Source organism: Octopus bimaculoides, chromosome 20 (genome assembly GCF_001194135.2).
Source record: "Octopus bimaculoides isolate UCB-OBI-ISO-001 chromosome 20, ASM119413v2, whole genome shotgun sequence".
In the NCBI taxonomy this organism is placed as follows: Eukaryota; Metazoa; Mollusca; class Cephalopoda; order Octopoda; family Octopodidae; genus Octopus; species Octopus bimaculoides.
Window position 1 is genome coordinate 44,404,612 of NC_069000.1, and position 14,158 is coordinate 44,418,769.

The 14,158-nt window shown below is 38.3% G+C and overlaps 1 protein-coding gene across 2 annotated transcripts; it reads right to left on the reverse strand.

Annotated features, from left to right (window-relative positions):
- Positions 1-6: 6 nt before the first annotated feature.
- LOC106870337 (zinc finger protein 271) lies at positions 7-13,872 on the reverse strand. 2 transcript variants are annotated; one of them, XM_014916371.2, is made up of 2 exons: positions 13,595-13,872; positions 7-4,382 (listed from the first exon to the last, which is right to left on the reverse strand). In XM_014916371.2, exon 2 carries the CDS (start codon positions 4,280-4,282, stop codon positions 2,507-2,509), a length of 1,776 nt encoding a protein of 591 aa, XP_014771857.1. In that variant the 5' UTR covers positions 4,283-4,382; positions 13,595-13,872; the 3' UTR covers positions 7-2,506. The 2 variants fall into 2 exon arrangements, with proteins under 2 accessions (XP_014771857.1, XP_052831020.1); XM_052975060.1 differs by having other exon boundaries at positions 13,760-13,865.
- Positions 13,873-14,158: the final 286 nt, after the last annotated feature.

Sequence of the window (14,158 nt, forward strand, 5' to 3'; positions counted from 1 at the left end):
ACATAGATGTGTGTGCATGTGCATAGGCGCAGGAGTGGTCGTGTGGTAAGAAGCTTGCTTCTCAACCACATGGTTCTGGGTTCAGTCCTACTGTGTGGTCCTTTACTATAGCTTTGGGCCAACAAAAGCCTTATAAGTGGATTTGGTAGATGGAAACTGAAAGAAGCCCATCATATATATATATATATATATGTGTGTGTGTGTGTGTCTGTGTTTGTCCCCCCCACCACTATCGCTTGACAACCAATGTTGGTGTATTTACGTCCCTGTAACTTAGCAGTTTGGCAAAAGAGACCGATAGAATAAGTGTACTAGGCTTACAAAGAATAAGTCTTGGGGTCGATTTGTTCGACTAAAGGCAGTGCTCCAGCATGGCCACAGTCAAATGACTGAAACGAGTAAAAGAATAAAAGAATTTTAATCTTTCTGGTTTCAAGTTCAATCTCACTGCGTGGCACCTTCGGGATAGCTTCTTCTGATACAGTCCAAAGCCAACCAAAGCCTTATGAATGCATATCATTGATGAAAACTGAAAGAAGCCTTTTGTGTGTATGTGTATATGGGTGTGAAGAAGTATGGTCATGAGGGTGGCAGATGGATAGAATCGGTGAATGCAGGGTAAAAATAAAAAGATTAACCCTTTTGTTTTTAGATTATTCTGTCAACTGTAATACTTGTTAATTCACATTGATTTGAACTAATCTCACATTATCTTGTAGCTTTGCGATTTAGATGGTCTGAATGTTATTTTTCAGAAAATGTCATTGTAGGATGGGTGTGAGAGGCTGGATCTGGCCTGTTTGAACTTAAAATGGGTGGACAATTTCGGCTGGATTAAATGCTAAAGGGTTAAAGTGAGTACCCGGGTGGACATGAGAAACATAAATCTCTTTTCTTTTTAGAGAAACAAAAAACAAAAACACAAAAGTAGTGCACCATCTAGAAACCGTGTAATACAAATATCTAAATTTGTGGTTCTATACAACCCACATCTGCTCAGAAAATTGCACATGCAAGCCAACAAGGGGAACTTCAAAGTGGTCTGTTGACATGCTAGAAATGGCAGCAATATCTCCTTCAAATCACATCCTATTGTTTTAAAAGAGGAAAGGAAGAGAAATTGAATGAAGTGTCTTGAATGAAGATGGGATGGTCATGGTGGGAACACTTGATTCTTATCCAATTTGATTAGGGGTGACTAGGGGCTGAGCAACAACCAAGTAATCCTAAGCTAAGTGTGTGTGTGTGTGTGTGTAACCTGAATTTTTTTTCCCCTTTTATGCTAATTCATTTCATATAAGCCTTTGAGAAAGGCATAAACATCACAAACCCTAAAAAATTCCTTTTAGTAAAAAATCATTATTACTAATAGAAATACAAAAAGCTTAGTCATATTATTTCTTGTAGCTTTATGGTCTGAGTTCAAATTCCACCTAAGGCAACTTTACTTTTTCATCTTTCCAGGGTTAATAAAATGGGTGCCAGTTGAGCTCAAGGGGTCGACATAATCAACTAACTCCCTTCCACCAAACTTTCAGGCCTTGTGTCAATAATAGAAAGAATTATTATTTTAGAACTCATCATTAGCATGAGGTGAATGGTTTGACAGGAATACCATGGGATTGAAACTGAATCCATGTAATTGGAAGCAAACACTGAAAAAGCCACCAAAGCAGACACCACATGCTCTGATTTCAGGGTGTATAGAAGACAAGAAATAAACTTAAGGTTCATCATCATCATTTAACATCCATTGTCCATGCAGGCATGGGTTGGACAGTTTGACCAGGGCTGGCATTTATTCTATCGATCTCAAAAGGATGAAGAGCTAAGTTAACAGCATTTGAACTCTGAACATAAACAGCTGGACAAAATACCACTAACCATCTGGTCCAGTGCATTAACAGTTCGGCCTAATTGCTGCCTTGACAATAATTATAATAAGCTTTTCTACTGGAAGCACAAGGTCTCAAATCTGGGGGAAGGGATTAAGTTGATTACATCGACCCCAGTGTGTAACTGGTACTAATTTTATCAACCCTGAAAGGATGAAAGGCAAAGTCGACCTCTGCGGAATTTGAACTCAGAACGTAATGGCAGACGAAATACTGCAAAGCATTTTGCCCAGCGTGCTAACGATTCTGCCAGCTTGCTGTCCTAAACCATAATGATGATTACAATAATTTCTTGTATGAGGCACAAAGTTAGAAAGAAGGTCGAGTGGGGAGGGAAGAATCAATAATGGTAATCCCAGTTTTTGATTGGTTCTACCCTAGAAGAATTTGAAATCAGAATGTGAAGGAAGGTAAATAAATACCACAAGGTATTTCATCTGGTGTTCAACTGTTTCTGCCATCTAGCACGCTAAAAGTAATAATAATAATGATAATAATGATAATAAATACTAAGTTATACTAACATGGCTGAATGGGAGAAGATGAAGAAAATATAAGATGAGGAAATGAAAAAAGAAGTTTAGGGAGTTTAGGCACACACAAGGGTAAGATTAAGATGACAAATTGTGGATTTTAAGGTGTCTGTAGAGGTGGGAAGACTGGGAGAAGGCTCGGTTGCAAATATCGCAGATATAAGGTCGTTTTTGTTCATGGATTAATAAATGTCTCGAGAGATTTGAGGAACGAGAAAAAGCTTTGTTACAAATTTCACACTGATATGGTTTCTCGCCCGAATGAGTCCTTAAATGTATCGACAAGTTGGATGACTGGGAGAAAGATTTGTCGCAGACCAAACAACGGAATGGTTTCTCTCCAGAGTGAGTTTTCATGTGACGCGATAAATGAGAGGAATCTGTAAAAGTTTTGTTGCAAAGTTCACACCTGAACAGTTTCTCACTTGAATGAGTCTTCATGTGAAGCGCCATTGCTGAAGCTTCCAAGAAACTTTGGTTACAGAAACCACACAAGTAAGGTTTTCTTTCAGGTATTTCTTCTGAAGAATACAGATTTTGGTTGTTGTTGTTGTTGTTGCTGAAAAACATGTTGGTATGAGGTGATTTCAATACATTTTCATTACACTTGCCACAAGGATAGTTTGGTGAAGGCGCTTTGATCTTTGGTTCTGCCGGAGGCTGATTATGTATCTTTTGATGTCTGGTAAGATGTGAAGATTGTGAGAAAGACTTCTGGCAAATGGTACAGGTAAATGGTTTTTCTTCAGAATGGACTTTGATGTGTCTAGACAAGTTGGAAGAGCGTGAAAAGGATTTGTCACAGATGTCGCAGGTGAATGGTTTCTCGCCAGAATGACTACGTAGATGAATCGACAGATTGGAAGACTGGGAAAATGCTTTCTCACACACGTGACACACGTAAGGTTTCTCCTCGTAGTGCGTTCGCATATGCCGTGCCAGGTGAGAAGACTGCAAGAAGGCGCGGTCACATATGTTACAGACAAATGGTCTTTCTGCTGTGTGAATTTTGATATGACGAGAAAGACTTGAAGAACGAGAGAAACCCTTTTTGCAAATGTCACATTTGAATGGCTCCTCACCTGTGTGTAACCGAGAGTGAAGAGAAAGATGTTCGGCTCGAAAAAATGCTTTGCCACATGTGGGACAGAAAAATGGTTTCACCTCAAAATGGATCCGCAAGTGGCGTGTTAGATGTGATGACTGCAAGAAAGCTTTGTTACAAACTTGGCAGACATGAGATTTCTCCTGTGTATGAATCTTCATGTGGCGAGACAAATTTGAAGACCGCGAGAATGATTTGGCACACATATCACATTTGAATGGTTCGGTACCAGAATGGATGCGGAGATGAATGGACAAGTTGGATGTTTGAGAGAATGTCTTGTGACAATATTCACATGAATAAGGCCGATCTTTCGAATGGATACGCAGATGCCGTGTTAGATGAGACGACTGGGAAAAAGCTTTTAGACAAATCTCACAGACATAAGGACGTTCAGCAGTATGGATTTTATGGTGCCGAGACAGATTGGAAGAACGGGAAAATGCTTTCTTGCAGATCTTACACACATATGGTTTTTCCCCAGAATGGGTCTTCATGTGGTTTGACAAATGTGAAGATTGCACAAAAGCTTTATTGCAAATATCGCAAGCATATGGCCGACTGGCATCATACACTTGTATGGAGATCCCTTTCGTGGTACCATTCTTCTTCAGAATATGTTTCGGTAACCAGGCTTTGATTAAATCATCAGTTAAGTTGTGAAAGCTCTTTTGGTGCAGAATGAACTCATCCTCTTCAGCAAAGATTATCATACAACTGGAACATTCATATGCTCTGATATCAGCCATGATAACTCAATGTGGACACACCAAACTTCAATCTTTAATCATTATAATCAAAAGATTCACTGATCATTTCAACAGATTATGGTTCACCATCTTGAACTGCCTGGAAATAGAAAGAGAGAAAGAGTTCCTTATTAGTGTTAATGTATGATCCCTAAGTATTCTTACACATACATACATGCAGGGGCAAGTGTGGCTGTGTGGTAGGAAGCATACTTCTCAACCACGTGGTTCTAAGTTCAGTCCCATTGTGTAGCACCTTGGGCAAGTGTCTTCTACTACAGCCTCGGGTCGACTGAATTTAGTACAATTCTGCCATTTCACTGGCTCAGACTGGTACTTTTAAATCAACCCCTAAAAGGACATCAAGCTAAGACGACCTTAATGGAATTCAAACTCAGAATGCAGTGAGTCAAAACAAATACCACAAAACTGATGTTCCAAAGAATAAGTCCTGGGGTCGGTTTGTTCGACTAAAAGCGGTACTCCAGCATGGCCGCAGTCAAATGACCGAAACAAATAAGAAAATAAAAGAGTAAGTAGACTCTTGCTGTTATGTTCAGAGTTCCACATAGATTTATATTCCTGTCTGTTATTCTGTTATTCTGATTCTTTTTGGTTTCTTTGTTCTGTCTGTTCTTGTGCTGTGCACTCTCTGTTTCGGGCCTTTGTGCCTAACAAAGAGTTAATTCTTTTATGTTTCAGTGTAATGGTTAAGTAACTCCTATAATAATTAGCATTAATAGTTTATTAAGTTCCTTGATAATCCGTTCTGGTTAAGCATCCAAATGCATTTACTTGGAACATCCAGTGCAGTGTTCCAAGCAACCAGAATGGTGAGACATATAAACTTGTGTTTATCTTAATCTCTCATATACATACCTATATATATATATATCATCAGCATCATCATCATCGTTTAACGTCCGTTTTCCATGCTGACATGGGTTGGACGGTTTGACTGGGGACTGGCAAGCTAGAAGGCTGCACCAGGCTCCATATATATAATAATAATAATAATATTAATCCTGGGATGGAATTTATACACACTTACTGCATTGTTACCCACGTTTCCACAAATCACATGTCTCTTAAGATCACAACACATATGTATATATGGTTGGTTAGTCCATGGTATTCTGTAAGGAGCATGGAGCCAGTTTCCCGGTTTCTCTGGGGTATATATTCCCAACCTGGACAGGACGCTAGTCCCTCACAGGGTTACTCATTCGTGCCAGTTGAGTGGACTGGAGCAACGTGAAATGAAGTGTTTTGCTCAAGAACACGATGCGTCGCCTGGTTCGCAGATCGAAACCACAATCTGAGGATCATATGTCCAACACTCTAACCACCAGGCCACGTGCCACCACACACACAACCCATGCCAGAATGGAAAACAAACATGATGATGATGATATACATATACGAAGCAGCTCTGAAGTCTTTCAATTCTAACAATTATATAATACATTTCTTTACAACCTAATAATCTGTCCATTTTGAAAGGACATGAAGCAAATGCGACCGTGGGTGGTGGAGCCAGGGAAGAGGCCACCACAGAAGCACAATGTATTGTTGTTGCTGTTGTTGGTGTGTTCGTTTCTGTTGCTTACAATTGCCACTTCTGCGAACCACTTCTGCAGCCACTTAAAATCCAATGAGAAAATGAAAATGGCCTGACCCCACCAACTCCCTACTTAGAATCTACGAACGTTGAATGCAGATTTGGAAGTTTTTAAAAAGAAGCAACAACAACAACTACATCTGTGTTTGTATATCTGAAAGTGTGTGTGTGTGTGTCTTTGCAGTGATGTTGGTTTTTCTCGTCTCCCCTTAACAAACTGGTCGGCAGCAGCTTGACTTGCAAAGATGTGGAATAAGATACCTGAACTCTTTAGCACGATTGGCCTGCAAGAGTCCTGTGTTGGTCCCACATAAAAAGCACTCATGCCAGTGTCATGTAAAAAGCACCCAGCACACTCTGTAAAGTGGTCAGTGTCAGGAAGGGCATCCGGCCATAGAAACCCAGCCAAATCAGATTGAAGCCTGGTGTATCTGTTTGGCTTGCCAATTCTGATCAAACTATCCATCCAACCCATGCCAGCATGGACAACAGACGTCAAATGATGATGATTATTTTGTCAAATGTAATGCTTCTTTATTCATGTTGTTTTGAATTAATCATGCATTCCTTATCTTGTAACTTCAAGAGTTCAATGATGTGATTGCTGTACCAATATGAGTTTACATCCCTATAATGTAACAGTTTGGCAAGAAAGTCTGACAGAATGTGTACCAGGCTTCAAAAATCGAAAAGAAGGCAAGTTCTGGGATTGATTCTACAGAGCAGTGCCCCAGCGTGGCTGCAATCTAATGATAATAACAAGTAAAGGATAAAAGACAGAATTGATCCTCACACTATTTCCGTTGGAATACACAGCCTTCGTTTCAATTAATTTTGAAAATAGTGACAAAGTTTGTCATTATTATTAAGCTGCTGTTTAGAACATAAAATGATGTGGAATTTCAACAGAGGGTTTTAATTGAGATCGTTTTAAAATAGGAAGTTTATTTCATGGAACCAGGAGTGTTCTCAGGCAGATTGGTATGAAATGGGTTACATAAAGTTGTTCACTTGTCAGGAAATATGGATGTTGACAGCAGACACACGTACTGTGAATAATTACTCAAGATTGGCAGTTGGTGACGTTTATGTAGTAAAACTCACAAAAATGTAAGCGAAACACAGGCACGCGACTGAGTTGAAGGCAGAATTACTTTTGCCTTTGTAACACGTAAAGAAAACGTTGTTGTAGGAATGTACGCAGCACGTGTACTACAGCAGTACTATACATAGTTTTAATATTGAAATTGAAAGGTAGGGGCAAATTATGTCTACCTAATCTACAAAAAAATGAAATATTTTGCATTTCATGCAGAGTAATCAGAGTAACCTTCGTAATTTTATTGAATTAGGTGCATATTTTGCCATAAAAGGAAAATGTTGCTATCGATCTATTTTATTCAAGGTAGGCATTGCCTACCTTGCCTACCCAGGTGGCACGTCCCTGGTTGGAAGAATGAAAACTTACGCTTTAAATAAGTGGATGGTAGTTTCTCACAGTCTGAGAAAGACGGTTCTGCAATTTCTTGCAGGACAACCTGCACAAATGATTCGTTTATAGTGATCGAATGTTTGTGCATTAAATCAGGTGACTCTTTCCACCAAATAAACAACACCTGAACAGGAGCACAGTAAATAAATATGGTAATGAAAGGGTCAATGTTATCCTCAAACCAAATAAGCATGGCATAAGTGACAAAGTAGTTGGGACTTTCATTAATAAATCACAAATACAAGCCATTTCTACATTTTTGAGATGAGGAATTATGTACATCATTTACAATGGAAGGATAAGTGTCTTCATCTTGTTTGTTGTAATCACGTTTCAGCTGGTGTACTCTCCAGCCCTCATCAGGTTTTCTGGTGGAATTTTGAACCCAACCCTTTATGTGACTAACGGGGTACACTGTTCTCATTCCTAATGTATGTTGCCGATGTTACTTTTCAGTTGATTTTTTTTTTTTTAAAGTCCCTGACTGGGATTGAACTTAGAATCTGAGGGTTAGTAGCCCACCCTCTTATCCACTATGTCATAAAAAAAATAATATCAACAGAAAAATAACATCAGCAACATACCTTAGGAATGAGAACCGTGTACCCCATCAGTCAAATAAAGGGTGGGGCTCGAAATTCCACCAGAACACCTGATGAAGGCTGGAGAGTACACCAGCCAAAATGTTGTGATAATAACAAAGGTGAGGACATGTATCTGTCCACTGTAAATAATGTACAATTCATTTGATGGGCTTCCAAGCAGTTTCCATCTATCCAATTTCACTCTCAAACCATAGGTTGATCCAACACTATGGGTAAAGACACTTGCCCAAAATGCCACACACCCTATGTTCCTGTAGCTACTAAGTTATGGGGACATAAACAAACCAACACCTGTTGCCATGTAGCGGCGAAAGACAACCACAAAGAACTATTTACTCTTTTATTGTTTCAATCATTGGACTGTGGCCATGCTGGGGCACTTATCTGAAAGGGTCAGTCAAGCAAATCAACCCCAGTGTTTATTTTTAAGTTTGGTACTCATTCTATCGTTCTCTTTTGCCAAGGTGCTAAGTTATGGGTTCATAAATAAACCAACACTCGTTGCCAAGAGGTGGTGGAGACAAACAGTAATGCGCATAGACAGGTAAATAGATAGATAAATAGATAGATAGAGAGAGAGAGAGAGAGAGAGAGAGAGAGAGAGAGAGAGAGAGGAGAGAAAGTGCGCATGCGAAAGAGAGAAAAGGGACAGAGAAATAGAAAGAGAGGAAGAATGTGTGTAAAGGAGAAAGGGATAGTATGCATGAAGGTGGGGAAAAGAGAGGGGAAGAAAGGGATTGTGTATGAGGGAGAGAAAGGGTCAGGGTATAAAAGAAAGATAGAAGAGACGAAGAGAAGGGGTGTGTGTGTGTGTGAGCGTGTTGTGAAGACAAGGAGCGTAAAATAAGTATGGAAGGAAGTAAAGGGAAAGTCGAGTTCACAATTTTGATGTAAATAGACCGAGTTAAGGTGGTGTGTGAGAATGAGAAAATGGTTTTTTGTTTAAGAAAATCTAACGAAACATGCAAAGCTTTGATGAAAGTTTTCAAAGAGAATCACACGCATATATTAGTTTATGGAATGGCATTCAATATGACGTGTGTATATGCGTATATGCATGTGATTTCATATATATGATATGCAGTTATCCGTAGTAGTCTCTAGAGAGAGAGAGAGAGTGTGTGTGTATATATAAACACACACACGCATATACCCACACACACGCTGTAAGCCTCAAAATGCCAATTCCGTCTGATGGCAATGTCTGCGAGAAGGCGGCAACACGTGTGTAGTAGAATGGCGACGTTGAAGAACATAGAACTTCCTTACATAGTGAGACATTTGAAGAGAAAGGGGGGGGGGGTGACGACTCCCGACGAAGGGTTAATAAATGCTTACACACACACATATATATACATACATACATAAATATACAGGAATACCGATTTCATTGCGTTTTTCTTTTGTCCATCTCGTGGTGTGGTCGAAGACAAGGTTTTTGGGATTGGATTATGCAAAATTCTTACCAATAAAGTTAGTTAATTTCTTTGTCTTCAGGCCTTTTCATTTCTTCTAAGTATAAATTAGGCCATTAAAGGGTGAAAAATCACACGAGTAGTACTGACTCGACTCTTGAACAGAATGGAACTTAGAACGTAAAAGACCTAAATAAAATACCACAAGGCATTTTGTCCGAAATCCCAATTAATTCAGCTAAGTGACTGCCCTAATTAATGATAACAATTACTTCTTAATTGCCGTTAGTTTAGAGAGAGAGGTCTAGTCGATTAAATCGACTTCAATATTTGACTGGTACTTATTTATTTTATCGAGCTTGGAAGGAAGGCAAAATTGACCTAGGCTGGATTTGAACTCAGAACATAAAGAATGGTAACAAATACTAATGTTCTAATGATTCTGCTAAATCCTCCGTCCTCAAGGTCACAAATCTAAGGGAAAAGAAGAATTGATTATATCAACACTGGTACAAGCTCGTACTATCTTACCGACCCCAGAAGAATGAAAATACAAAATTGACCTCGGTATTTTTTTAAAAACTCAAAAACGTACATTATTATGACTACGATAAAATAAATACCAGTTATATACTGAGATCAATCTAATCAGCTTACCCCTTCCCTTAAATTGCTGGCCTTGAGCTAAAAACTAAGATCCATTATTACAGCAACCTACACTATTAATAATTGTTTTAATAGCTGTGGTAATTAACCCTTTTCTTAATTATTTACCACAAGGGCGATAGATAAGAAAGCAACAATGGTGTAATATAGATAAAAGAAAGTATAGCTTAGTAATTGTGATGTGGTTATATTCATGCCTTTCCCAAGGACATGTAAGGGTCACAAAGATGAGAACTCTCGTCCAAACCAAAATAAGACAACGGGCAATTTAGTGAATGATAAAATAATGACCATCACCACAACGATAACGGGTGGTGGTGATGCCGATGAAGGTATTAATGGTTTGTTTTGGACACATGAGGACAAAATGGATGTTGTGATGTTCAAGCATTTCCCTAAATACGAGGAAACCGATATGGCAAATGCCTTTTAATCCGGGATTGGAACGTCGTCTGTTCTCTCAGTTTAGCGGGAATACCACACATCCACTGGGTCACAATATCAAAGACGATTCCAAGGCCATTATTTTATGAAGAGATGCAAACAGTTCTTGTGTTATAATTACATTCATATCCAAGATTCTTTATAGAAAAAATAAACCGACTCATTGTTAGAATGGTAAAGTTAACCTCAGCGAGATTCGAACTCAGAACGTATAGGGACTACAACAAAGCATTTTTGTTCGATACTCAATCGATTGTAATGGGTTCTAGTAATTGGCGGGGAGATTTTATCGACCTTGAAATTGGCACGATTTTAAGCTTGTAATACACCATTTAGCTCTTATTTTACCGATTCCATCATCATATTTAATAATAATAATTCTGTCTAAGAGAGGTCCAAAAGCTTGACATTTTGACGTTGAGAAGGGGCTAGTCGATTACATTGATGCTCGGTACTTGACTGATACTATATGTTATCGACCCTGCAGCCATTCGTTTGACGCTGCATCGAAGAAAGCAAAGAACAAAATGCCAAAGAAAAAAGGAGAAAGAAGAAATGGACCCCGCACCAGAGCTGAAGACACCTTCCAAAGGCGGGGGGCGCCACGTCGAAGACGGTAGAGGAGAAGGGACCGAAACCGGACCTGGTTCCTCCTGATGATGTCTTTAGCCACTGGATCCTATAAAGGGGCTGTTGAGGTAGCGAACCACGAAACGTAGTTGGAATTCTTCAGAATTCCTCCTGATATCGATGAAGGATGAAAGGCAGGACGTAAAGAGTCGGAAGAAATGTCGTTAATGTTGTTCGACGTGCAAATGATTCTACCAAACGATGATGATCTCTGACGGTAGATACAAGACCCACATGTGTGTGAAGAATAGAATTCCAATAATTGACATAGGGCCTCGCTACAGATTGATGCCCCACTAAATTTGTTTCTTCATAACTTTTTGAAAACTACATATTTTAAAACGAAATTTTGCAGATACATTTTCGTGGGTGTACAAATTACGATTGTGTTGATAACATTAAAAGACAAAATTGTTAGGAGTTTTGTATCATTCGCCTTTCCCTCTTTCCGACTTTGTCTCTTCATAACTCTCGCTAAATTGGATATTTTTAATATTTTGCAGAAATGTTTTCGCGGGTTTAGATTACGTAATGATCACGTTTCAGATATATAATTCTAAAAAGAAAGTGAAAATGTTAAAGTTACGGAAATTGGTTGTGTCAAAGTTGGGAGAGAAAGATTGGGTTTTTTTTCAAAATTTTCTACCATCATTATTGTCTTTACACTGCCGACAACTTATCTCTGTAAAATTTCAATTAAAAATTACAATCAATAACACCCCATCAAACTGTTAGACGAAAGGTGGTGAGTACTTAATGACACTAATAATAATAATATTTAGAAAATTATAAGGGAACAAAATCATGGAGGGTGGGGCCCTAATGTGTAGATATGCCTATGCTTTGCTTACCGTATCTGCTGTCTACCCCTACAACTTCAGAAAGATGAAAGCTGATACTCATTGACACTTAATAATAATAATGATGGTGATAATTTCTTCGATAAGCACGAGGTCACAATTTTTATGAAGGGAGGAATGTAATACAGTCGGCTTCAGTTCAATCGACCCGAGATACTTACTGGTACATATTTTTATCGACTGGGAAGAAATATAAAAGGGAAAAAAACTAACCTATCGATACTAGTGCTGATACTATCGATACTAATGCACCACAGCAAAAACCACGAATATATGTTTGACATTTAGGACTTCCTGAAGAAGCGTCAACCAAAAATAAACATGAATGTCATAAATTTATATATATATATATATATATTTATACGTCATCCTTCTACGGGGTTCAGACAAAGGTTAGACGAAGAAGACGGGAAAAACAATTGCTCGTCTTCGTATGACCGGTGCTTTGGTAACTAACTTTAATTGTATTAACCCAGCAAATATATATATATATATACAGAGGTGGCGGGAGTCAAGGTCCGAAAATAATATGGAAACATAAATACGTATAAGGCGCGTTATTTGAAGTTAGGACCACCCAAAAGCAGTAACAGAATGGTCTACAAAAGTGAATCTGGGAATGGAATAAGGAAGGAATGGAACCGAGGGATCTGGTTATGAGGGATACATTCATATTTATTTCCTTGGATAAAGACCAAAGACCCTACTTGAAACATTAGAACGTACACAACATACAAATTATAAACACGGTGGTGCACCAGCATGACCGCAGCCACTTGGCTGAAACACATAAATAAATAAATAAATAAATAAATAAATAAATATATATATATATATATATAGAGAGAGAGAGAGAGAGAGAGAGAGAGAGAGAGAGAGAGAGATAACTATTTTACTGATCTCAGTATTCGACTACGGCACCGCCATATAATATAACGGGTGTGCTTAGAAAATGAAATTGATTGTACGTGAAGTGAGTCCCAAGAATGGCGAAGTGTTGAAGAATTCCGACTAGTTATCAACGAAAGTATCTTGGAGTTTTTGCATCCAAAAGTTAGTTAAGCGATGCAAAGTAAGGAAACGAGCAGACAAACACAAGCCAAAGCAGGCAAGGAAGATCTCCATCCCATTTTTATTTCTTTCAGACAGAAAGAATACCAAGCCGACCGACTTGGTTAGAAATATAAGTGAAGAATTTGTTGAACAGAGGGGAAAGACACACAAACTTTTTTTTTTTTTTTTTTTTGCTTTTTCTTTTAATAAGGTTCGATTTAGATTCATTACAATAAATACTAGAAGGTAAAAAGAAAAATATATTTAAAAACACAAATTTTTGGTTACGAATGCAACAAGTTTGGAGTATGTAGAGGTTGTGGGCCTCTCATCTGTGAATTATAAAATATAAGGATCGGTCTGTCTTCTTTTTTAAATGAGGAATACGTAGGACCATAAACATACAAAGTCTTCGAAATCAACAGGAACTAAGTTTTTTTTTAACTTCTCAAACTCCATCAATCTCTCTCTGCCTCTTTCTTTCTCTCTCTCTCTCTCTCTCTCTTTCTGTCATTTTCGCACTTACCCTATGGCTCCTTCTCTTTCTCTTTCTCCTTCTTCACGCTTGAATAATTAGTTAAATAAATATAGAGATACATTAATTATTAACTTGGAGAGTTTGAAAAGAGAGAAAATATAAAAATAAATATGTATCCGTTTGCAGATACTTTGAAATAAAAGTGAATTTAACCTCACAAAATCGACATCGAATAATCCAATGAAGAAGCAAAAGCCACTGAAAACTTCATAACTTTTCTCCGCCCCTTCCTCCTGCAACTCTCTCTCTGTATCAATCTTTACATCTAAAGCACTCACTCACTCTTATCTATCTGTATGTCAATTGCTCTATTCTCTGTGTCTATCTGTATATCTTGCACTCCCTCTCACTCACTCGTTCTGCATTTATACGCGTATCTATCACACTCACTCTCTATACCCTCTCTCTATATCTATCACACTCTCCCACTCTCTCAGTCTGTCTCTATATCTATTTCGTTCATACTCTCTTTCTTTCTATAGCATTTTATTTCATCTTTGGTATAATTTTCTTCCTTCACTCACGCGCTCCTGATTTATTAAGTTAGTAAAC